Genomic DNA, 27,151 nt, shown 5'->3' with positions numbered 1-27,151 from the left:
TCAATAAGTCTGCAAACGCCTATTCCGGCTGACAGGATCCGGGTTACCCGCCGCGTCCTGCAGAGTCCGATCGCAGCTTCTCTTTGAGCCGGGACGTATCTGTGTCCTGTCCTGCTGTTCCGACAGCGGTGAACCTACTCACTGAGGCGCTCAGCCTGCTTGCATTTCACACACGCACTGGCCAGAAGTCATAGCAACCAGGAGGATCCTGCCTCATTGTGTCGGGCAGGAAAGAGGAGGCACCAGAGGAGGCTGATCTGAATATTAGGAGGTGGAGCTTTTGCGGCAGCTTTCAGGGAGCTCCCTGGTTTGAACAAGCATCCTGGTACTTGTGGTGATGCCAAATGGTCTTTAGTGTCAACAGGCTGCTCTGAAGTACAAATAAACTATCAACTCCCTGCTTGTGAATCAGGCACACTTTGGTTTTCTTCCCTCCCCCAAAGGATCCCCCCCCCCCCTATTAGCCCTGCTTGTAGTGCAAGCAAATTGCAGTTTGGATACTTCGTTTTTTACTCTTATTTGGACGCAAAGCCATTATTCTTTGCCATCTTTAATCACTGTTTTGCTTTAGAGATCCTTAAACAATGCCAGGCAACGGAGTCAAAACAAGGAAAGAAATTCCCCAATAATGACCAAAAGGGAAATCCCCTTTGTTTACTTGCTTGTTTCAGCACATTCAAAATGCTGCGTATGCCAAGCAGATAAGCTCGAGCAGGCGCACAGCTTCTCAAGAAGAAAAGGCTCAAAACTTTCTAGATAAAGTAGATTAAGAGAGAATTAAGTCCAGAGATTGTTGGGGTTGTGTGAGTTTACATTAGCTGTTTTCTTGTCAGTATCTCAGGATATTTGGGCTCAAGATCAAACAAAAGTTGTAATTGGCACTTTGGCACACTGAATAAATCTAATCAGATTATATAATATGCATAACAATAGATCTTCACTACAAGAACTATACAACAGTTGGTAACAACTCTAAACATTACAGTCAAAGAAATGCTTTCATTATATTTATCTTAGTAATTACACTGCCCATTAGTCCTTCAGTCAGACCAAATATTGATGAGTCACAATAATAAAACCAACTAACATAGGTCTTCTTGTTACAACGCCTGCAACACAATGTTTTTTCTGGATTACTTTGAATCCCGGCACACACAATGGTTTGATGACACTCCCCAACAAGCACAGCTACACACCCTGCCATACTGCAAAACCTGGTGCTGGTTTGGTTCCCAAACTCTACAGACCCCAATCTGATCAGTCATCTGAGGAATTAACCTAAACAGGTCCTGTCAATGGAAGCCATAACCTGCCACCAATAGGACTCAAAGGATCCAATAGCACCATCCTGGTACCAGACAACACAGACATATTCTGTGATCCTATGTTTTGGTGGCATAATGAGGACCTGGTGGCAAACATTAAGCCGCTCAACTCATTTCTGCCCAACTAACTATGTTTACAAGCTTTACCTCAGGCCTACTGTGTAAACCTGACCTGAGCGGTCTCTGTTATAAAGCAACTCAATCTGGGAACAGACTTGTGCAGCAGGTCTAGTTGGGGCCAGTCAGGTTAATGATATCAAGCACCGAGCTTGCCCACACAGCCTTATCTTATCACTGTAGTTTGTAGCATCAACCTTGGCCTGTAAAGAAGAACAATCGTTAAATGGGAAGGGATTGTATTGAAGTAAGTGGTGACAAAGAGAAAAGTAGTGCCCCCCCATTACTCACTGTGCCCCTGCAACTACCTTTATGCAACTGATAACGACTTCCCTTGATCAGGAAAGTTGATTAACGATGGGAAAAAGCGTGCACACTGACCTTCCTCAAAGCTTGAATACACACCAGCTTAAGCAATAAAACACACATAACGTGTGCTTAACCAGGAAATTAAAGCTGAGAGAAACTCCACGTTAGTCAACACACGCCACAGGTTAACCCAAAGCCATTGAATTTGTTATGATCAAGGCCCGATGACAACCCCAAACGGCGGCACAAAAAGAAACCGAGGCTTAGAGCTTAAGGTGAGAGAAGGGAGTTAAAACAAGACTCCTGATACTTGACCACAACCCAGCAATCCTCACAGCAAGTGCACTAAATTATTTTCTCAGTCATGTTTCCAGAAGATCAAAGTATATGATTGCATTGGATAAATAAACTAACCATAACCATTTATGGTTGGTTTACTGTGACTAGAGATTGACAGTATTTGATTTACTTTATTATTTCATCTCTAAACAGAAAATATAAAATAGGATTTACTACTGAGAAATGTAAAGTCTGTTCAAAAACTAAACAGATTGAAAAAACACTTCAACTCAGTAGATTTAATGCACATGTGCCAAATATTTGCCATTTTTAAAAAACAATCATTTGATTAAAAAAAAATGACTCAATTATTTGTTCACTGCAGCTAAAAAACAAAAACATAATTTTTTAGACAAAGAAAAGCAGTAAAAAATACTCAGATCTTCCACTGCACTTTGACCAATCAACAGGCCTCTCACCTGACTCTCAGTTAATGTTGGTGTCGGTGGTTCAGGAATCTCCGTGTCCACATTCAGTAGGTCCCAGCTGCGCCAGGATGTAAGACGGACAAAACGAACCATTTTCCACAGGAAAAAAATTAAATTCAATAAATAAGACCCCCGATTTGGGGAAAAAAGGTCCCGAATAATCAGAAAAGCAGAGGCACTTCCAGTAAATTTAGGAATTCATTTCCAGGAAAGCACAGTCCTGACAACAGTGCAAGCAGAGTGAAGCATCACACTTTCTTCTCTTGCATAAGTCTCACTCTGTCTGCCTAAGCCTTCAGGTACTGTGTACGGAAGACCAAAGGTCACACAATCACAATGATAAAGGTGTGTGTGTCTGCCCTGCCGAAATCTCCTCCTCCGGGCATTAGGGGAAGTCCTTTGTCTTTCCAGCACACGAACACGCCTCCTCACCCTTCTCAGGTTTTGGCACCTCCCACACTTTAAGGGGAATTCATAATGGACTCTCAACAGCTAACATAATTACTGCAATTCTACAAAAGACGTGAATCATTAAAAGTATTCACACAGAAAAATGAGCTAGTTTCAGCAGCTAATAGATCTAATAGGTCCAAATACACAATTACTGGGACTTTTTACAAATAATCTTAAGAAGCCACAAATGCTAACGATTAGTCTGAAACGTATTGATTGCTAAAATAGCCAATTTCCACTGGAGAATGACTAAAGATTATTTTTATTATCAGTAAATCTATCAATCGCTTCCTCGATTATTCACTTAACAAAATATCAGCTTCCTTATTGCGCACTAATAGGTCAAAAGGCAAAGCCATTGAAAAATCCTCAGATTAAAGGAACTTAAATTTTAATATATTTGGCTGATCTGGCTGGAAAAATAATTTTACTAGAATTAATCAAATAATTCATTATCCAGAGAGGAATTACAACTCAAATCTACAGTAAGATGTCTGTTTTTTAACAAGATATAAAGATATATAGTGATTAGTGATCTATTAGCTAGAGCTGATGTCACGAATGAAATGGCACCGTGTGCACACAAGAGATCAAAGTCTAACATTCATACTTATCAGGTCAATCAGAGGCACTTCTCACCAAATTTTTCCAAACAAAGGCCTTATGTTTCTGTTCAGTTCTTAAGATCCATCCAGCAGTAATGACCCTGTGTGACCGCTGCTGATTGAAGCATTGTCATTCAGACTGATTTCTTTGTTAGATCAAAGCTGCCCAGTTTGCAAACTATCATACAGGTCAGACAGTGAGAGACGAGCCCTTGATGTGATAGTCTGAAACAAACAAAACACAAGAGCACCGCATTAACATCCACAGCCGTGTAACACGGGGACTGAAACACACTGTGTGACCTGATTTAAAAGGAAATAAATAAAGACAATTGCTCCTGTCAGTTTCCCTTGCATTTCAAAACAAACAAAAGCACACTGAGGGCACTGTATGAGTCGATTCCTGCAACACGAATACAGTAACAAAAAAAAAAAAAGTGACTAAAATGTGTAAAAATAAAAGAAGACATAACATTACTCCCAACTCTGTGTCATCAGCTGACAATTAGTCTGTGTACATTATCAAGTTTCTCAAGTCCTGAAGGCTTTTTTTGGCCTTTTCTTAGCTACAGCAATTCCAGAGTATTTTCCCAGCAACCCGTCTGTTATGAAACAACATTATCAACCGTGGCGGCATGGTGAATACCAGACTGTTACTCTTACAACCTTAAGACAAAGCTGGGAGTTTCTGTTCCTTTTGGAATTACAGTAACTACTAACTGTAAGTGAGCCAAACGTACGACACAAGATTTCCTTTCTTTTTTTCCTTCTATCAGATAATAAAGCAACAAATCGTTACACTCGAGAGGCTACAAGCAATCTTCAAGAGTGGATATAAAACGTGAGGGTCACCAGCACTATTAAATTAAAAATATCCTGTTTGAAATACACACTTAACAGATCAGATCGAGGTAATACTCTCCACACACTCAATATAAAACTGTCACAATATCTAAAGTCAGCAAAAGCAACATGAGGCAGTGTAGTGGTTTACACGTTCGCCTAACAAGCCTCTGGTTTGATCGCAGGAGGAGACGCAAATCCCTACAAACCAAAAATCTGACAAGTTAAACTACTCTCTGGGGCGAGCCCTTGTGAATAAGAGAGCTGCTTTTTCTTTAAACATAAGATGAGGAAACTCGAAGCCTCTGATGATTAAAAACTGAGAACAGAAATGTAGTATGAGTCAACGTGTGTCCAGCACATATAAGTATTAGTATTAATATTAAGAAAATAAAGTATTTCAATGTGTTAATTACATTTCTTTCTGCAAAACTATGGTAGACATGCAATTTTTGTATGCCATGCACCATGCACAAAGGTAATCTTTGAAATCCAAACTAGGATGCTGGTTTATATTTTGGATCGCTGCATCAATCATTTTCTTTTCTTATTAATTAGTCATCAGGCTGTGATGTGTTAAAGAATTATACAAAGAATTATAAAGCTCTAAAAACGTTGCTTTACACAGTTTTTTCAACAGTGTCAGCCTTGCAGACTATGATAACTGCAGCTGTGGCTGCGAGCACAGAAGCCAGACACATCAGCTGTTCAAATATTATGTTTATGGAGCGCAGCCACTCAGGAGAGAGTTAAAGGACGCATTGCCTTAAGGGGAGAGGAGATAAATCGACTTAAGACGGTGAATAAACTGAGCTGCACCAAAGCGCACTACACAATAAATCAGGATTATTTTGATCTGTGAATCGTGTAAAACTACTCTAATAGAAGCTGGTAACAAAAACACATAGCTGGTCATGAGCATAACAAGTTTCACCAAAAATATTTACAAAGAGAAGCTAAACGTGTCAAATCTTAAATGAAAAGTGCTCGGATGTGCGACTGGTACATAAATTTCACCAGAAGCTCAGTGCCAGCTTTTTCTTCTGTGTCACAAAAGGATTACCAAATGTTTTTCCTAACATGAGGGCAGAGTGCATTATGGGAGGCCAGAGCCCTAAAACACATATGGAGGATCCATTACCCAACACACCAGCTCCCTTTGAAAGCTAACACAATCCAACTGCAAACTGTAAACCGAACCCGACACTGGATTTGCGACCTCTTGATAAAAGAATAGTGTTTAAAGTTGAAAGATTTGTGAATTCTTTTATTCAGCCTGAATCACACCCAGTCAGAGGAGCAAGGCAAACTACCAGGTCAGCCGCTTCTGTGTTGTATTTACAGTTCTATGGCAACAAATGGACTTTATATTACAACGGTGAGAACACTAATCAGACTTATTATCATCAATCATGTTTTTCTGACAGTGACAAGGTCCTGGAACATGGCTGCCTTATCTTTATGAGAGCTGTAAAAGTGAAAGATCTCAGGTTCTGTTGTAGGGAAAAGGGAAAACAAGCTTGTGACTCTGACTTTGCATCTCGAAGCTTCTGTTTAACAGTGAGAGAAACATTTAAACATTTTTTAAGTTTTCTTTTTGCTCAATTTTGATATCAATCTGGGCACTAACCCTTGGGATTAATAAGGTCACCTTACCAAATAAATGGAGAAGGGTCTCCAGCTTCCAGAGATTTGAACTTAATAAAATTATGTAACTACAGTTTATCAAAAAAAAAAAAAAAAAACCTTATAAACACAAATGAATTAGCTGGACCTCAGGTCTTCTGCAGGTCAGAAGGCACCCTTAATCAAAGGGGATGTGGTGCAAAAGGTACAAAGGGAGAAATAACTGGCAAATGGTGCAATTAAGTGCATTGCAGAGGTTGGTGACAGGGCTATATGGAAACTATCAGCAGGGCTGGATTGCATCTTTCAGAATCAGCGTCATAAAACAATCATTCTCGATCACGAAAGCTATTTCTAGCCTATCACAAAAGTGCCAGGAACCATAAACTGCCGTTCCACACTCAGATACGCGTGCGCTGAACAGTTAGCGCCAAAACTGCTGTCACAGAGACACAAGGAGGCTCCTCAGTGCTCAAACAAAGTTCCAAGCTACAGTTGACATAAAATACAGGCCACTAACCAAAGTGAATCACAGGGTTTCTTCCCTTTCTTCTAAATCATTAAACTGGCTTCCCATTTCCAGAAAATAAATAGAACCCGTGATGCCGTGTCAGAACTGTTAGGAAAGATGAGGAAATGCTGACCACTCTGTTGCATCATTGTGTTAGCATTTGGGAAATAAGGAAACCAGTTCATGCAAATCTGAAACCGATTTCTCAGCATTCCTGCTAAATATAAGATTTCAGTTTCTCAGCAGGCTGGCGTCAGCTTCGCCATATTGTTCCTCGAATGGCATCATTGTGGTTTTGCCAGGTCTAAAAATGTCTGAACAACAGCAGGTAATACATTTTTCTCAGAACTGTATATATTACAATTTTCAGCATCAGTGTTACCGTTACACGTGTGCAGGTGATACAGTGATAAACCCCCATATCAACACAACTAGATGGCCATCCTTCACCACCTTTCCTCTTTAGCCCACAGGTCGTGGCGCCCGTGATTTCTAAAAACCTCGGTCTATTTGACACCAGCTTGGACCCAGATAAGATGATCTTGTTTATACACGTTTTTTTCTCCGCATAGTGAAGTCTGAACTGTGAACTCTAGGTACACCAAGAATTTGTGTTCACTGACAATGCTTTTCAGATGTGCCTCTGAGGCCATGCAGGGATTTCCATTACCGACTCAGGTCTGTTTTTAATTTTAAAGTTCTGCCCAAGGGGCTGAAGGTCAGAGTCATTCAGGGTCAGTTTTCATTTTTGTCCCTCATGTGAAAGGTTTTCCTTTTGGTACCTATTATAAAATATAAATAAAGAAATTCCCATATAGTCATGCCGATTAAAAAACAAACAAACTTCAGACTCTAAACACTTTTTCCACTACTCAAGAGGAGTGTCTTAACATTTTGAGATAAACTACTGTGTCTTCTGGTAGAGCTATGCACTTTACTGCCACCCTGAGGACTGCACTGGGATTGTCACTCTCATTACTCTTTCAAATTCAGCGTAAATAAGGCCAACGAGCATGAGCCAGCACTGTGGGTACTGAAGCTCGGTAGTAAGACTCCTGTAAAGAACGCAAAATATTCCACTGTGCAACAGGTCAGACTGTATGACTAAAACTGGGTTCCTGAGCAACCTCCAGTGTTTATTTCACAGCTTGATGACTCGTCTTCATGACTTACCTTCACAGATTACCCATAAAACGCTTTAACCAAGCCTCTACCCGTTCTGCTGCCCAAGGCAACAATGACATCTGCTCACAGCGCGTATCCAAACACACACAATCAAACTCGACTCGACGTGTCGACTTGCCTCAGGGATGATTAGCAACCAATGTTTGACGCAACTTAAATGACATCTGACAAGGCAAAACTGACTGAACTACAAATGTAAACTACAGTACAAGTAGTATGTGACAAATCTTACTACACTGGTTCAGGATATGGGGTTACTCTCAACCAGTACACAAAGACATGCTACTAGACTGGAAAGTGATGACCACATCATGGGAAAACTTGAATATCTGCTTATAACAAAGAAGCAAACACGACAATACAAGTCACCACTCATACTATGTTGTTCAGAACATCAGTCAAAGCAATGTTATGGAGAGACTGCTTATAATACGTTTTTTTTCTAAATAGCATCATCTAGAAAATCTTATTTATAAAATCTTTTGAATTGTGTTATTTTCACTTTTAAGAGCAAATCAAGGCAGCGCAACCAGATACTGCAGATTACAGTTTTAGTCATACAGTCATATAGACATATACAGAAATATCTGATCAGCCAATCACATGGCAGCAACTCAATGCACAAAAACAAGTGCAACTTCTCTGAAAATTACTTGTTGATGCCAGAGGCCAGCAGGACGACCAAACTGAGCTGATCAAGTATTGAGAGTAAATCAAATAACCGCTCGTTACAAGAAAGGTAAGTAAGTAAAATTTATTTATATAGCGCTTTTCACAGATTAAAAAAATACTTTAGAACACAGGAAATGGAAATATAAAAGCAAATAAAACAATATAAAACTATAAAAACAGCATAAGAGGAAATTAATCAAATGCTTTTCTAAATAAAAATGTCTTCAGCTGTTTTTTAAATGAATCAATGGAGTCCGTGCAGCGAAGAGACAGTGGAAGAGAATTCCACAACCGTGGTGCCGCAGTCTGAAAGGCCCGATCACCACGAGTTTTAAAACGAGTGCGCGGTACCACCAGCAGTCTCTGATCTAATGACCTTAAAGCCTGAGAAGATGAATGTGGTTTCAGTAGGTCAGATAAATATTGAGGAGCTTGACCATGTAGGGCCCTAAAGGTTAGAACTAAAATTTTAAAATGAAACTAAAATTTACAGGCAACCAGTGAAAGGAGGCCAAAACTGGAGTGATATGAGATCTTCTCTTTGGTCTTCCCTCATCCAAGAAGCTAATCTTCGGTACCTTCTCAGTCGCACCTGGACACCGGCCCTGGTTCCCCTACTTCTTCTTTTCTTCGTGTTAAATCCCACCGATATGTACGGTAACATGTACTCAGGTGAGGAACACACTAAGGGGGGGAGGGAAAAATTTCCTGTAACTGTCCCAGCTGTCAAACCAGCTCTCCATTGAATCTTTGATATACAACAGTGTGCCCCGATCATAAGTATTGGTGGCAGAGACAAAATCAAAACACAGGACGGTAAAAATAATATTGCAAGTGACAATAGCGGCCAGTATAAAACTATACCGGCGAGCTGTACTAGCGGCACAAGCGGCAAAGCCAAACACAGGCGCCATCTTGCTTCAAACACTCCCCGAGGTGCGAGTGAAGCTGAATCAGCTTCAGTCAGGTGCCACTCCCGTCAGCTAAGAACAGGATAGTGAGGCGAAAATTCACACAGGCTCACCAAAGTGGCACAGTTTGGTACCAAGTGGAATACTACCTGATCATTGTTGCTGATCATGTCCATCCCTTTATGACCACAGTGCATCCATTCTTCTGATGGCTGCTTCCAACATTGTAACACAACATGTCGCAAAACTCAAATCATCTCGAACTGGTTTCTTGAACATAACCATGAGTTTACTGAACTCAAATCACCAGATGTCAATCTGCTGGAGCACATTTGGGATGTGAAACTACTGCTACTACTAGCAAAGTGTACCTAATAAAGGAGCCAGTGTGTATATCTTAATATAGTTATAATTTTCAGACAAAATAGGCCACTGACCTCTCACCCAAACATTTTTTCTTTTAAAAGTGTCATTCATGACCGTCACATCCACTCAAGGCATTCCCACATTTTTAAGCAGCGTCTGCATGCAATCACAGTTTAACACAACTCAGCTCTTTATGGGATTTGGGGACCTTTACTCTTCTCCGCAGAAGCTCCAGACACAAAGTGTTGGTACTTGTCTTTTAAGAACAAGACCCTTAATTGATGATCAGTCAGCTCTAAATTCAGAACAACACAAGCTTTCCAAACAGAGACATGGAGCTAAGCTAGTTTGCAACAGACAGTTGTTTCATGTGGCAAAAATCTGTGGTTGCAATTAGAAATAATAGCCTGACTTTGCCTGAAATGAAAAGCCTATTGTTTCAAAAAATCCAAAAGGTTCAGGGAGAAAAATCTGCTACTGTTATCGTGAAGTATATCGAAAGTTTGGGACATGTCCCAACATTGCACGGGTGGGTGTTTATTGAGCAGCGTCGCTATCTGATCACATTATATTGCGTTCTGGGAAGCTGTTAGGAACATTTTTCAGGATTTTTTGCAGACTAAACAGTGTTTCAAGCAATAATCAAAAACATTTCACAGATTAAGGGAGGATTAGATACAGTGCCAGTGCTAAAGCCTGACTAATGTCTATTTGTGCTAAAAATCAAAGTTTGCATGCTGAAAACCGTTTCGAGAGCTACAGCAAGCACATTATTTGCCACAACTTGAACCCGATGACCGTCTGCACCATTTCCAAGCTGCGTGTTTGGCAGCCAAGTGGATCGGGATCCTGCAAGCCTCTATTGGCCTTTTAGCATCACTCATCAGTAACAAAACAGGCGCTTCCTGGTGCTGCAGGAAGAGCTGAAGTATAGCAGAGAGAGTTCCTGAGTGACTCATCATCATGTGAGATTCAAAGGTTCAGTCGGCAGTACAACGCGGCATACACATACATGCATGTGTGCTCATAGATGCACAAAGAGCTGGCAGAAGATTTGAGTCTGGCAGAAGGCTCAAATAGATGCCCAAGATTCTGCAGTGCCGATAACGCTAATGGAAGACAATAAGGTCATAATGAGATCATGATGAGATACTAGGAGGAGGAGCCCATGGACAACAGAAACAGGTGATATGGAAAATGATAAAGCTTGTGGCGCAAAAACAAAACCAAAAAAAGGATGAAGGGCGTGTCGATGTGCAATGTGTTGTTCACAGAGGTGGTGTTCGAATCTAATCGTTTTCAAAAATTAACCCCTTTGTGCCAAACGTAACTCACCAACAGATCTATGCTTTCGCGGCGTCCGAGAGATCCATGCTCCACCTTCTCACTGCCTGGCGCGAGGATGTAGGGGCTCTGGACTCCAGGCGGCTTCATGTTGGGCAGGCTGAGAGACCGCAAGTCCTTCACGCCCTGCTCCACCTTCAGCTCATCGCCTGGCCGAGCTACACAGAAGAAAGAAAAAAAAAAAGGTCAAGCTGTGTGGAAGAAATACTGGAAAAGTCTTAAGTCATTATTTATCTTTTATAGCAGAAGAAATGCCAAAGAGTTTTCTCTTCAAACTGACTTTTGTTCTGAGTTTGGACTTTTTTTGAACCCAACAGTATGGGGTGTGATGGTTTTTCTTACATTTTTACAGCCTCTTAAAAACACAGTAGACGGGTTAATACAAATCAAATGTTGGGCTTAAATTAAACCTGCAGTCAGGGGTAGGCAATTCCAGGCCTCGAGTGCCGGTGTCCTGGAGGTTTTAGATGTGTCCATGATCCATCGCAGCTGATTTAAAGGGCTAAATGACTCCTCAGCATTTCTTGAAGTTCTCCAGAGGCCTGGTAATGAACTAATCATTTGATTCAGGTGTGTTAACCCCGGGTGGGATCTAAAACCTGCAGGACACCGGCACTCGAGGTCTGGAGTTGCCTACCCCTGCCTGCAGTAGTGTGTTTTTGGGTCACTTTGGGGCAGTGGAAACTTCTCACCTTTCAGGTAAATATCTTGGAAATCATGCAACAAAAACAAATATCCCTGGTGAAAGTGCTCACTTAAAGAGAAAACCTAAATACTAGTTCTAACTAAATTCATGTTAAAGCTCAGGAGAGTCCGTGATTCAGACTCGAGCAGAACAACATAGATTCTCAGACTTCACGCGACCGAACAGCTGTGAACTGTTTACCCTTGACCTCTGTATATTTTTGAGACTGTATGTAACTCCAGTCTGTGGTCAAGAGGTGAGAGAGTGGGAGGGGACAATTTCAAAGAAGAGCAATTACTCGTGGTACTGGATCTCATTATGAGCGGCTCTAATGGGCCTTTCATCTAAAAGCGAACCAGCGGAGAAGGAGCCATTTCACCCAGTTTCCACCCTGGAAAAAATTAGGGAAAGTCTAAAGACTCATATCACTGTTTAGTCAGTGAAATTTGTGAGAATTGAACAGATCAGTGACACATTTTCCACGTGTAGTTTTAATCACTAGTATATTACAAAAGACGCGGTCCACTCCTTTTTCCTGCTTGTCAGAAACACGGGTGTGAGAGGAAACTGGCCAGCCTCATTCGTCTCGATTAACCATTGTTAAAAAGGTACAGAGGTAAGAACAGTGCAACGTCTAAAATACTGCTGCTGAGGACGAGACTGCTCAGTTTCTAGGAAAAACAACAAAAGCTCCGCTTTTCCTGTGGGCCGTTTCATTGTGCTATTGAAATTGATTTAAAGAGGTTTCTTACAGTCTTTTTTTTGTCCAGCAACTGAATAACTGACCAAAAAAATATCCTAAACAAGCTGCGGACCTGCAGTTATGTCGGCTATTTTAAAGAAAAGGGGAATAATTAGATTTGTTGATGAGATTCGCATGATCTTTATTTGCTTTACCGAATCTCATGCGATCAGCTCAATAGTCATTTACAGGTGAAGGGCTGCAAAATGCATCAAAAGAATGCATTTTCTGCAATTAAAGGGGAGACATTTGGCAACATTTGACTTTGTTCTGCTTATTATTGGGTTATTACAAAAAAATTAATCAACCTGGGACAAAATTTTTACTGATTAGGATTTTAAAAGTATTGCATAAGATGGATTTTGGTTGCTTCAATCATATCACAGTGAAATAAAGCTTCTGCGTCTTTATGGGAAACGTATACTCGGGATTCGTGTGAGGGGTCACAGGAAATATGATGTGGAAAAATTACAGTATTGCTCTTTTGGCCTCTGTCGTGCTGATGATTAGTGGGTTTTTGTAGGGGATCTTCAAAATGAATCTGATAATTGAATACCACATTCTTCACTGCTCTTCCTGAACCTTCATCTGCCCTTAAACTCGCTCTGTGTTCAGGCCAGTTTCTCTTTGTAATAAAACACAGCCATAAATTTTAGTCTTGCATATCTAAAAAAACTTTCATTGCTGAGAAGTTGTTTCATCTTCTGCAACAGTCGACAGCGATAAATCCGCCACAAACGCTATTCGTACGAATCGTGACTCATAATTTGACATCGCTTAAGTACTTGTTTGGTTTTACCTTTCACTTTGAGGTAGTGTCCTCCAAAACGGTAGGCCTCGAAGTTGAGGGACAGTGGTGTGTTAGACTGATCGAGGAACAAGTCCACCCGGGACAACTCGATGCCATTCCTTTCAAACACAGGACCTAGAACCTCTCTGGTAAGACGTGACGAAGAGAAATAAAATGTAGCTATCATATAAACTGTTTTTAAAAACTTTTTAATTCAGTTTTTAACACAATGCTCACCGCAGTGTCTTCTTTTTCATAGCAGGTACAATTTCTGTTTTTATGTCCACATTGAGGTCAAACTTGAGGCTGAAGCACTCCTTACTGGGGTCCTGCAGGAAGAACAGAGGGACTGTGAGTTTACACAGGTGGGGCGGGCTGTCCGGCTGTATGCAGGCTCTCAGCAGAGCCACAGGGGGGCTCCTTCATACTACACTGCCTGGCTCAGACAAAGAACAGCCTAGAAGGTGCTATCACGCCATGTCTTGGTACAGAGAAAAATGGCAGCTGCTGTATTTAACAACTCTTTGTCTATATCATATAATCTTCCCGGACTCCTTCCAAGAACACAGCATGGGTTAAAGTGTTTGCATGACATCTTACATCAGTGTGTCGTCTCCGTGGCTTCTTTTTCACCAGCTTCATCCCCACCGTTTTACGCTCCCTACAAAACAGTCAAACACATCATCACCCCTAACATGAAGCAGCACTTCAAAAAAAAAAAGCCCAACATATGAGAAGGTGCCGTCTTCATCTGTCTGCATCACAAATTTTAATGAGATCTGACAGGCGACATGCTTTATGGCTCCAATTTATCCTATAGCATGCAGGGGATAAGAGAGGAAAAGAGGCAAGCAGGAGGAAAACTGGAACACTGGTATGACATAACAGAGGGTTACTGACCCACGGTCACTGCTCCCTTCATCCTCTTCCTCCAGGTCCGAGGGGGGGCTGGTCCGTGGGGGACAGGAGCGTGTGGATACGTTCCGAGCCAGGATGGAGGCTAAAGGTTAACAAATCACAGCAGTCATTCTCTGTGTTGTTTCACAACTAAGTTAACCTTTATTGTAACAGATTTTAATTTGCATTGTTAATAAACGGAAAAGTGGTAGTTAATTCAACTTTTCCTAAAAGTTATTTACTGCGAAAGAATGAAAAGATCATTTTTCTGGTTTGTACAGCTCTGTCTGGATGATTGTTGTAAAATTCTGCTCTCAGTCTATGTAAATGGTAACAGTTTTTACTTCAGATATAGAACAAAAACATAGCATCCTTCGACAAACAAGGAAGTTCAGTGACAGTTACCTGCAGTTCCTGCATTTCCACTACATGGTGGTTTCTTTTTGCAAAGACATACAAAACCAAACAAAACAAATCTACACTATAGATCACATCTGGCTTTGGCACATTTCACTACATACCACATATCACTTTAGGTCTGAGATAAGTTTAGCGAGCTATGCTGAGCATTGTTGTGTCATGAATATGACCCTTTATATCTGTTTAAATCACTGTTGTAACTTATTCATTCTTCCATTCACAGCATGTGTTAAAAACAATACAGATTCTCTTTTATATGGGCACGTTGCTCGTCCGTACATTTAGGGATGCATCCCTACAAATGTCCATTCAATTCAATTTTATTTATATAGTGCCAAATCAGAACAACAGCTGCCTCAAGGTGCTTTGTACTGTAAAGTAAAGGGTTGGACAGTTTCTACAAAATAACTGACTGGAACTTTGCTGGCACGATTGAAGCCAAAACTGTCTGCATAGAGTGGAAGACAAATTTTTACTTCAACAAAAGTAACAACGCTCACTCAAATTACAAAATGTGCAAATGTGGAATTTCGCGACAAACGCACGTTGAACTGTGCAAGAGGGAAATGATTTACACGATCTGCCTTATTTAGACAATAACAACAACTCTGAGTCCTTGACATTTACGCAGCGTCATCCTGCTCAGGGAGGGATACCAAATAAAGAAATCATGCAAGTCTACCTTGAGGTTGCAAGTCAAATCGGGGGTGCCGGTCAAAGTGCATGTTGTCTGAATTCTCTGAATGGCAGCGTGAGTCACATGACTCACACAGGTGGAGGGGGCTTTTGCTATTCAGGTCTTGACAGTCTGGGTGGTGACAAACCTAAACACAGAGAGCAAAAGAGGGGGAAAAAGAGAAAGTCAGAACAAAATAACTGCCAAGGACATAAAGTGTCGGCATTAAAATACAAAAACAATTTAAATGACTCGGTCAAAGTAAAAAGGGCAAAACAGTCACACACACTTGGAATAAACAGCTCCCTGCCTGACTATTGTTTCAGTTACAATTAAAATGACCACAGAAGCTGTTGTGGGCATTCCTGCGGTTCGGCGACTCCCACCTTCCCGCCATCTGTCCCTCAGCGGCATGACAGCTAATTGAGTTAAAGTCAGTTTTACAGCGCGTGTGCTGACATAGGACCAGCTTGCCCTGACCTAATCCTTACTGGTATCCCCAGAGGTGAAGCAACAAAACTGACCGCAGGTCAGCAACCGCAACACTTCCAGGCCAGAGAGCTCAAGAAGCTCCATAGCTGATGCAACATGCAGCAGAAGGCTGCAGGATTAAAGGATCTCCTGGCCCAGACATATACACCCACCCCACGTCAACAATGGGCGGCGAAGCACTGGGGGAGCTCTCCGTGTACACCTCCTCACTCCACCCTGTGTCCCTCTCACCATCACCCACGCCCGGCTCAGGAAGCATGAATGTATGGGGAGATACAATGGAAGTCCCGCTAATGTACTTCCTGTCATTGTTTCCATGTACTCATGAGGAGCAGTGTGTCTGTGCAAGTGTGTGTAAATATGTGTTTATGTGCACAGCAGAGATTTGAGCACAAGCTAGACAGACTAGCTGATATGTAAACAACTATAGAAGGCAAGCAGTAGATGCCATACCCATTCCATGAGCCTATTTTAGGCAATAATATGCACAAAGACAATACATCAATAAAGAAAGGAGTTTAAGAGGACAAAATAGACTCAGATTTAAGTACAATGTTCCCAGGCTTGGCACTGTAGCCTTATATTGTGCACATGGGACCTGAACTCTTTGAAAGTTGGCTCCATATCCAGATCAGCGGTCACTGAAGACCCCAGTAAACATTCAACGTGCCCCCTCTTTGGTCTGCTAATTCACAGTGCAGCCCTGTCAACCCACACTGACAAGCTGCCTTATTAATCCCCTCCTCTCAATGTCTAGCCAGATATAATCGCAGATTTTAAGGAGCAGATCGCAGAGCTGCAGGAGGACAGAAAGGGGGGAGGAAGGGAGTGAGCGGTAGGGTTAAGGAAGGGTGAGGAGTCCCGGTGAAGATATAAAGGCAAGGCAGGAAGGAAAAATAAGAAGGTCCATCCAGAAGCTTTTCAGAAGTACAAAGCCCCCTAATCTTGCAGCCTAATTGGTGCCTGTGCTCTGTCAAAGCCATCTGACGGTCCTGCAGAGATTAAACAGCCCCATAAGCCAGGGTCTTCTTCTCATTTCCCTCTCCCCAGCTCTGTCGTTTCTGTCCTCTGCCACCACCAGCATAGACTCTTCCCTTCCTCCGATGCACTCATGGTCACTGTACCCAGACACAGCTTCAACCAGAGAAGCTTTAAATAGAGACTACAGCGAGAAAAAGAGCAGTGAAGTTAAAGAGAGAATGGCCTTTTGTACTGTAGCGAACAGACATGAGATTAAACAGCAATTCCAGTTAATTACAACTTGATTTTTAGAGTTTGGGTTGTCATACTGAAACAATTGCAGATAGTTAAGCAGGTGTGTTGCTAAAGTTGCAGACAGAAATAATGGTCATACTCATGAATAAAAGATTTCAGATGTAAAAACGCAGACATGGGTGCTGATATTCATATTAAAAGTCATCACATGAGCACTATTCAGTGATAAAGATCGTGTAAATGGACCGACCTAGTTAGCAAATAGCCGTATCCGCAAGCATTGCTCACTTTGTGGTGACTGCGGTAAAGGAGGACTAAAAGAACAGGCAGAACATTTCTCAATAGCCACAGTCGATGACGTTCTGTAACTTGCAGGTACAGATAACTGCTGCGTCTCACATCTGACTCACTGACCTCACCTCACCACTCACCAGCTAGAAATAAGTGATAGAAAGTTGTTAAAACATCGCATGCTTATGCTTCTCTGAAGTGAACGTCAGCGCACACACGCGCGCATTTTCGAACAGCAGCGTCAAATATCTCATCACACAGAGATGCTAAAGTTCTCCATGAAGTGTGGAGACACAAAGAGAACCACACCAGAGAAATACAAGCAAATCAGAAGCCATATTTAGACAATAAGATAGGTAGGCCCTCCACGCTATCAAGTCAGGGCGTTGACATTCCTGCAGGAACTAAAGCAGCTGGGGAAAAAAATCGGATGCTTTAGCCAAGATAAATGGTCCATCATAGGATGAACTAATGCCTCTCCTGGTGAACCAAAAAGAACCAACTGTTTAAAAAGTCAAATAAACCTAGAAAAGCCTGTAATCTCACCGTCATCACAAGATAGATTTAGCTATCAGAGATATGTAGCAGTTCAGGATATGTGCAGCAGAGATTTTTGCAATACTGAACATTCCTATCGGACAGTTATTCAGGTACAGCCTGACTTTTACGAAGCATTTCTGGATACGGATCAAAATGGGAAAAGGTGGAGGAGGGTACAAATGAAGTTGGAGGTGGCGGTGTGAGACAGCTGACAGGAAGCCGCACATGCCTCGGACGGTGAACGTATGAGTGCGTGCGAGGCAACATGTGTCATGTGAGTGCGTCGCGTGAGTCCCCTGCGTGCCTGCTCACAGATCTGCCCGGATTAGTGGGGTAGTTCGGGGCGGCATGACTGCAGATGAAAACGCTGAAAACACAAACACACACACACAGCCCCAGCTTCGCCCCCTTCCCCAACAGCTGAGAATACACACACAGGCTCCAGCAGCGGCCCCTCGACTTGGCTTTCCAGATCCGATGCCGCGTGGCACGCGCTTATGCATCCTTGCTTTCACACGTCCCGCAGCTTGCCAATTCTCCCCACATGCATAATTGAACGCACAAATACAGGCATGCCTGCTCAAAAGTTGTGTCATCGATGAGCCGCACAGCAGTTGTTCAGCTGTAATAAAGCTGTTTTTGTTTGAAAGAAGATGACTCGAGTCTCCTGAGGTGAATCAGGATTACCTCAACACAGTCGTCCATGCAGGGACACACGGTGAGGCTATATCCACACACACACATGACAGCTGAGGATTATTTTATTAAAGAAAAATTGCTTTACAGAACATTAGGCTACTTCACACAGTCGACCTTAATGACATTACAGTGGGGAACGGTTATCTTAAGTTTAAATTCAAATTTCTTAAACATGATTTATAATTAAAAGATGAAACTTATGGGTTTGGAGCCACATCAGCCAGGCAGTTTAATTTGGCTGCGAGCTCCTCACCACCACCACCACCACCAATAATTTTGGTATCCTGAGGACAATTTTATAAGTGCGGACAGCTTGCCACATCCTCACAAGCTGGTAATAACGCTTAGTGCATCATATAATTCCGCACACAGAAAGGCAGCAGACCCAGATTACAGATCTGAGTGAGTGTGATACGAGGCCCATCCATGACAGGGCTGCTTTAAAGACAATCTGCTCAGTAAAAGCCAAAGCTACACTCCTGCCTGTCTGCAACCTGACTTCAGTTCCCCCTCAAACCTTACTCAGCCTTCCTCCGGAACAGCTTGTCCTGCCAGAGAACACCTAGCGCTTATGTAATAGCACGCATCACTGTGTGTGCGTTTGCATCACGTTAAAGTTGGAGAAGAAAAGCAACGAGATATGGCTACTCTCTGTGTGGTCTGAAAGAAGAGGGGGAAAGAGACTAATCCTAGTTTTGTTCTGTAAGTGTCATTAGGAGGTAGAGTTTGATGGGAATTTATCAGCTATTCAGAAATGCTGAAAACTAACATTATAAATACAAAAAAGAAGAGTTACTTATTAGGGTGATAAGCTTAAAACTTGATAGGGCTACACCAGTCTATCCGATTCATCTACAAAAACACACAAATCAGCGATTATCAGTGGTGCTACAGAGTGATTTTTGTTTTTAATCACAGACCCTGGCCCAGTGTAACCCTGTTCAGGAATGTTTCATCCACTGCACAGTAGACAGCCCCGGATGGTTTGAATCGAAAGAGCTCAGAGAGGACACGTGCGCTGCTATAACCAAATGTCCTGTACGTTTGCCAAATCAGTCAGTTCTTCTTCATGTGCGCTGTCCCGGCGCTTGTAAAACCACAAGTACTGTTTGAAGTCGCTGAAAGTACAGATTTAATCCCACCCTTATTGTCGCCTGTCAGAGTTGACACCACACTTCAAAAGAGTTGAGCCAGCAAGTTGAGCTTTGTGCTTTGTCAGAATTGTTCTCACACAATGCGTTTTATTCTTACAAGGGAATCCTGTTTAAAATGTCTCATCGGCTGGTTTCGGACGCATACGTCTTGGTAACTTAAAGAGCAGCGCACAGGCGAGCTGTACCATGGGAACCATGCATGACTGTCTTCAAGCATTCCTTGAGACAGCCTCAAACAGGCTAGACCCAGTACAGACACAAGTTCAGAAGGAGTGCATTAACCCCGAGGCAAAAGCGAAACATTTTTGTAACATAATAGGAATTTGTTACAAATGATAGGAAGTTGTGTTTTCTGATATTTTTCAATTGAAAGCAGGAGCACCGATAACAGCTTCAAGAAGACATTTGGTAGACACCCAGAAGAAGAAATAAAACCCGTTATGCTTTTATCTTTTCTGTCATATATGCTTTTACAGGGCTAACACATGTGTTAACCTTGGGTCTATGTGTTAGCCCTGCGACAGACTGGAGACCTGTCCAGGGTGTACCCTGCCTCTTGCCCTAAAACAGCTGGGATAGGCTCCAGCACCCACCACAACCCTGAAAAGGATAAGCAGAAGTGAATGGATGGATGGATGGCTGGATATGCTTTTACAGTGGCGGATGCTCATATTAAAAATGGCCACAAACATTCGTTTTCAGGCAGTTTTTTCCACTCTTGGCTCTGTCAAAGAGAAGGGATATTTCTAACATGCTTATCTCACACACACACAGCTCCGGCTATAGGCAGAAATCCTCGTCCCACCTGCTATTCAAACCATCTGTTGACAAGGGGCAGCCAATCAAAATAAAGCTGACTGAAAGCAGCAGTTTTTCTGGCATGCCACACATCAGATGACAGGAAGAAGTTCACACCCTACACCACACAACTTTTAGAAATCATGACATACAGTTTTAGGTTTTAATTTTTTTTGTTTTATCCTTTCTTTTCACTGTAGTCATTGATGTCCCAGCTGGAGTGGCTTTATGTGGAAATACAACTTAAATGGCTTGTTTCAGTCAGTGGATGAACTGAGGGGCAGTATCTTAAGGTGTTTAAGAATAAATCGACTGAGCTGGGAATATAAAGGGTATAATAAGTCCCCTTTAATAAATGTTGTTTTACTTTTAGAGTGTGTGTATATTCCAGGGTGGATATGGACAGATGGGTTTATGTAATACATGTAAACGTTCTGCATCTGAGAGAAAAACATAGCGCCAAAAGGAATAAAACACATTTTTTCATTGCCTATTCCTACACAACACTCTTCTACTGCACCGACAGACATGGCTGTATGTAACAGTGGTGCCCACACCCATAGAACAAACTCAACTCCCTATCATTGTTCAAAGTGGTTGTCATCAACCACCCCCCACCCCAGCCTGTCCACCACACACACACACTATAGAGAACATGGAATCAAAGGTAGCCTGAATCAACACAAAACACTGTATGCTTCATATTGAGTATAATGCATAACACTGTTTGTTTAAGTTGCATGTATTGTTCGAGGTCAAGCTTCTGTCAGACAGTGAAGGAGCGCACTGCACTCCAGTGTTTGTTGAGACTGCAGGTGACATCTATGTGCAGTGTGTTTAATTACACTCGCCAACTTTGATGCTTACCATCGTTCCACTCCCACAGAAGAAGCTGTGTTAAGGTCCTGTCTTGACATGCACGCATTGACTGATTTGGCAGCTGGTCGAGATTCTCCTCCGCAGTCAGTTATTTTAGCCTCAACACCGCTGCTCATCAGTTATGGGGCTGGTCTGGATAATCCTGCTACGAGTCAACCTCTCACCTTCTTCCAGCTGTGAACACCCCCACACTCCTGCCCCCCCTTTTACAAAAACACGGAAGGAAAAATGCTCAAGTGCATCTCAATAAGCACACCTACGCACACAAATGATTGGTTAGCACCAGACCAGCAATAATCATGCACAGTCTTGTTCAAATACTGAGACTGCATTTAAGGCAGTTAAACATCCAGACAGACTTTGGTCAGATGAACTCACACAGTCTAAAACATCAAACTAATTAAAGGTACCTCAGACACAAGAACACATCACCCGTGGTTCATAGTCTAAGGCTTAAAGGCAGATAACCACTGTCTGATTTTTTTACAGTCAAATACACTTAAACTAATGTTTGACCTGTCTGCATAAATACAAGACACTACACAAACACAAGTGTGCACTACTTTCTCTGGGAAATGAAGTACATGGAGCTGCTGTACTTCAAACAAGCAGTTATTATATAATCTGAATCCTCTGCTGCTACTATGAGGGGATCCACTGGTTAATCAAAGATAACCGACTCGCCCCCTTTGTGGAACGGGTCACTGCAAATTAAAAAGTTTTTCTAAATGATCATTTTATCCTGCTCCCATCTACAGAGCAAGATGGTGTGAATAAGTCGGCTGAACACCTATGGGAGGTTTGGGAGCACTGGTTTATAATAGTTATTATCAAAACACCAATTGAGGAAAAATAGTGCTCCATCCCTCCCGTAGGGTTTGTGAGACTCGGAAAGGGAATCTGTGAGATCACCTATTGGGGAGGTCACCTATTGGTTTGTGAAGTCGTGCCTCTAAGACTCAACCGGAGCATTTCAGCCATTGTCATCTGCACCAGAGACTGAGGCAGAGGTGGATCTTTTTATCAAGCTGCGTTTCTTTTTCAGTACCTTTGTCTTAAGAGCCCCTTTTCATTGTCCTCTCGGGACTAAAGCACGCAGCCCCATAGGGCCTCCCTGTGAATGCTGGAGTGGGCCTACTTTCCTAAACATTACAGAGTTGCCATTAGCTGTGGCCCAGTAGGTGGGATTGAAAACAGCACAGAGTAAGGCTGCAGGAGATCAAAGAGGTAGCCTCGGCAGGCCAGGCCCACATCTGATTTATTTCTCAATAAATAAACAATGCATCTGTTGAGGAGTGCCATTGGAGAGCCCCGCCGCCGCTGCTGCTGCTCCTTGGCTCGCTTTCTTCTGCTGCCATCTGTCCTCTGGCTAAGCAAAGGGGGCGGAGGAGGATAGCCAGGCCCCGGTTTTTTACTGCGGCTCTTATGCAACACGACTGTCTGCCTGTCTGCACGCCTGTTCCTCATTAAGAGACTCTCCCTCACCGTGGTACAGTACAGTCCTGACGCCTTGCACCCATATGGATTTACTCAAACAGAGGCACTTGTTGTGTTACAGCTTTCCAAGAGAGAGCCCAAGTGTGTGTGTGTGTGTGTGTGTGTGTGTGTGTGTGAGAAAGAGAGAGCAAGAGCGAAACCGTGTGTTCACCAAACATATGTATACTCATAAAAAGGCCGACAGTGGTAAATTCTGGTGATGGTACTCATTCATTAAACAAAGATCAAGTGCAAGCAGGAGAAGCAGTTAACAAGGGATGATGTCATTCAAGGGCAAGTGGAAATAAAACAATAAAAGCAAAGATATACAGACTAATGACCGCTACATAACATACTGCCGATTTAACCAGTGGACAGGTAAGAAGTGATCATTTATACTTTTACTGTGTTTGCAGTTTTACTACTTAAAACTAGTAACTGTCAGCAAATCAGCTGAATCATTTTTAATTCAGTTAACTGAAATTTTATCGGATGTAAGTACTTAGCTTCTCCATGCCAACATTTTTAGGCACTTTTAAAAACCAGACACCTGCCAAGGGTTTTCATCCACAGCAGAAAAGTTGAAGGTCACTTTAGGATCTTTGGATGGATGTTCAGAAATTCTGTTTGCAATCCTTTTGAGAACAATGACACATTGTCCATGATTTGTCCTAATTTTATAGAAAGGTTATGAGATTTCTAAAATGATGATGGGAAAAAAGGGCCTTTTCTTTTTTTTTAGATGTTGTAAAATACTATAAATAGCAGAAGACGTCTATAGCTGCATGTTTCTGGGAAAAAGTAAAAGTTCTCATCAGCCGAAAGTCCCTGCAGGAGCAATAACGAATTAGACTGTTCTCATTCCCAGAGCATCTGATACTGCCATTTTGAGGCACTGGTTTCATAGCAGAAGTGGGAAGGGTCTCACCCCTAACTAGCAAGGAACCATTGGCATCACATTTAAGCTGGCCCAAAGTACTGATATTATGAAACACAGTATTTAGTTCCTAAATCTAACCAACCAGTGAAAGTGAAAGCAAAAGCAAATTACTATCCAGTGAGGGAAAATAAAAAGGATCAATGTGACATGATATGAAAACTCCTTCCTGACATACTAAGGAAATACCCTGCTGACATCTTCTAAATAGGAGTTTATTTGGCACTCTTTAAAATGAGACACTTATGTACGCCTCTGACATTCACACTGCCACTGGGAAATCTTTTGCAGATCTTTGTTACGCCAAAGATTTCTAAGAAAATAAAGAAATGTTAACTCCCACTGTTTGTGTATAGCACTCTGTCTTCGGGGCGATATAGACCAATTTGGAGTGGACGTCACTGTTACGACACTGCAGCTGCTTGGGGGCGGAATAAAAGTAAAACAAACATGGCAAGATTCTCAGAAAAAGAACTGGACATAAGACAGAAATGGCAAAAATCATCTAGAATGCAATGAAAAATCCTGCAAAATGCAAAGGAAAAATGCGGTGCTTGAGCAAAAAGTGGGGTAAACCCAGTGTACTGCAGGGTCAACACATAGAGACAATCACACCTATGATCAATTTAGAATCACCAGTTTATTTACCAAGCATTTCTTTGGACACTGGGACGAGTGCTCGGAAAAAACATGCAAACTCCACCTTTGAACCAAATGGTGCACCTTGCGATATCGAACATTGTTCTCGTAAGAGCTCCATTAACAATAAAGTAAACCGTTTATTCAGTTTATCTTACGTTTGAGATAAAACTAGGAGGAGTGCAGGCATAACAATCAACTGCAGGAATATGAAATGTTTGCTCAGCTATGGCAAGTACAGCAGATCTCAGATGAAGCAGGAAGTCTGTCTGTAAACTGTGGTGGGTGTTTACACCAGAGAGTTTGGGTAATCACTTTAACGTGTTTTCTCTTCAAAATAAGCTTGTATGATCATCTCGCTGACGTGCCCCCCCCCCCCCCCGCCCCTCCCCCTCCTCTTTCACCACAAACTTTGTTTTGTCAATGCTCTTGTGTCAGATCGCCAGTTAAATTGATTAATAAAGTCTAAATTAAGCTGAATTACGCCAAAAGTAGACATTTCGCAATCTTTTTATCAGGGTCATTTAGATTCTCACTGCAGACTGGAGATACCAGTAACTGTATACAGTATTTCTTAATGTCATCCTCCTCTGCAAAGTGACACATGATGAACAAGGACTGGATTTTCCCAGATTACATATAGAAATTTAGAATAAATGGGCCTTTTCTGTATTACTAACTCATGAACATCATTTGTATTGCCACTACATGGAAAACTTTTTTTAAAGACCCAAGAAAAATAAATTTCTACTTCCTCTTATGGTAACAGATTAGATTAGAATGTATACAAATTATATTGGGTGCCGTTTCCATATATTCATTAACAGTGTTGGGAAGGTTACTTTTAAAATGTATTCCATTACAGAATACATGCCCTACAATGTATTCTGTAACGTATTCCGTTACGTTACTCAATGAGAGTAACGTATTCTGAATACTTTGGATTACTTAACATATTATCATAGATTTTACAACTACGTGAATGTACTATTGCTGTGTTATTTATTACTATTACTGAAGGTCCGCGGCTCCGAACCGTAGTAAAGGGACCTCTGGCTAATACATGTTCCTTGTTAGGCTCCTAGCCGAAAAATAGCTTTACTTTTTTGTTCTGGGTCAACTCTGCTTGCGAGAGACAGAGAGAGGCGTTGAAAGGCTGCTCCAACGGAACTTATTGTTTCGGAGGAAAACACGAACAAAGCGTACAGTCGAGTTTTAATAGCTTACTTACAACTGGGCTCTTCAGGCACTCTTCTTGGCTGCAGTGGTTATTATTATATTTACATGCTTCCAGCTCCCGTTTTTGCTCGATGACAGCTCGTACTTTTCGACTCTCCTTTTTCTCCCACCTCGCGCTCACAGACACATAACGAGTATGGCAGTCCATTCTCCCTGCAGCACGGACTACACTGCCCATGAAGCTACATTCTGCATTCTGCCTATTAGCTTAGCACAACAACAACAACAAAAAGCGCTCTCGCACCCAGGAAACACGCAGAGCGAGAGCGTCACCCTGCAACCATGGCAACCGCAACGATACCGCCTGGAGCAACAGAACGTAGCTGTCAAACAAAACCCAAACAGTCCTGACCCGCGACAATATGAAACAGGAAAGTACCGCCGTGTAATCCATTTATTTCAACAAAGTAACTGTATTCTAAATACCACCTTTTTAAACGGTACCTGTAACAGAATACAGTTACTCATATTTTGTATTTTAAATACGTAACGGCGGTACATGTATTCCATTACTCCCCAACACTGTTCATTAACTATTCTGTGAATGACTGACTTGGGGATGCATCAACACGCTTTCCTTTATCATTTCCCCATATCACGTACAGCAGAGCACCAGACAAACCATCTAAAGGCGGAATGACATCCAAAGCTTCATCTGTCAGCACACGGCTCTCCGAGTTTGCCACTGAAAGTAACAGACTCAGGAACAAACATGCTCACAGGAAATACAGCAACTCTTTTTTTGGGGTAAAACAGACAAAGCATTCCAGAGAAAGTTATGTTTCAACATGCAATGAAATTTGCCCAAGAAAAATATTACCTCCTCATTTTTTCACAGTTCATTTTACTAAAGCACCCCCCCCCCCCCCCCCCCCCCCCCCCCGCCAAGAAAACAAGAAAGCCAGCACTTTAAAAACCTACTTTTTTCATCTCCCTTACAGGCTGTATGAGTTTAAAAGAACATTAAAGTGAGCTAAACTGACTGAAATCAAATTATCTGACTGTCTTCAGCGGAAACGCAGCTGACCCCAACTTCTGCTACTTGGTCAAATATTTACAGGAAACCCAGATGACACATGCTACTGTCACTATGCTGTCAATGAGGAAAAAACAAAAAACACAATAAATAAAAACGCATGCCTCGTGAGAAGAAAAACACCAATAAATCCTCTCAGAGCTGAAGAACTAAATGACAGGCTCGACACCATTCACCATTCAACACCATCAATACAACTTCATGAGAAAAACACCACTCACCAGCAGCTGCTCTCTCTCTCTGCTTGGACAAAGTCAAGTGTACTGACTGCTGTCTCAGTCAATGCTGGCTGACTATGACGTAACCAGCCTTCCGATCCATAGCTTCAGGGCAGTAGAAGAGAGCGGGATAGACAGGAGGGCGGTGAGCAAGACCAAAAAAGGAGGAAGTGAGAGGAGGGGGGGGATTGGCTATTCTAAGTGAAATGAGAACTTTCAATGAACGCTGATTTGGATGCAAGATGTTCCGAATAAGACTTGGAAATTGATTATTTGGAAACCACTTCCAGTTTG

At 42.0% G+C, this 27,151-nt stretch overlaps 1 protein-coding gene across 3 annotated transcripts in view; it reads right to left on the bottom strand.

The window, feature by feature from the left end:
- plekhg5b (pleckstrin homology domain containing, family G (with RhoGef domain) member 5b) overlaps positions 1-27,151 on the bottom strand; it is an 82,435-nt gene that overhangs the window by 10,527 nt on the left and 44,757 nt on the right. For 2 of the 3 annotated variants that reach the window (XM_087834363.1, XM_087834361.1), the window contains exons 3-8: positions 15,251-15,392; positions 14,152-14,251; positions 13,852-13,912; positions 13,489-13,580; positions 13,261-13,397; positions 11,026-11,192 (exon numbers count right to left, since the gene is read on the bottom strand). In XM_087834363.1, the coding sequence (XP_087690489.1) occupies positions 11,026-11,192; positions 13,261-13,397; positions 13,489-13,580; positions 13,852-13,912; positions 14,152-14,251; positions 15,251-15,392 (699 nt within the window). Of the gene's footprint in view, positions 1-11,025; positions 11,193-13,260; positions 13,398-13,488; positions 13,581-13,851; positions 13,913-14,151; positions 14,252-15,250; positions 15,393-21,300; positions 21,474-27,151 lie in introns of those variants that run through there. The other variant, XM_087834364.1, reaches the window with a different exon arrangement.

Source organism: Neolamprologus brichardi, chromosome 20 (assembly GCF_056152115.1).
Source record: "Neolamprologus brichardi isolate AB-2024 chromosome 20, ASM5615211v1, whole genome shotgun sequence".
NCBI lineage: Eukaryota > Metazoa > Chordata > Actinopteri > Cichliformes > Cichlidae > Neolamprologus > Neolamprologus brichardi.
The sequence above is the reverse complement of the archived record's forward strand: the minus strand, read 5'-3'. Positions and strand labels throughout refer to the sequence as shown.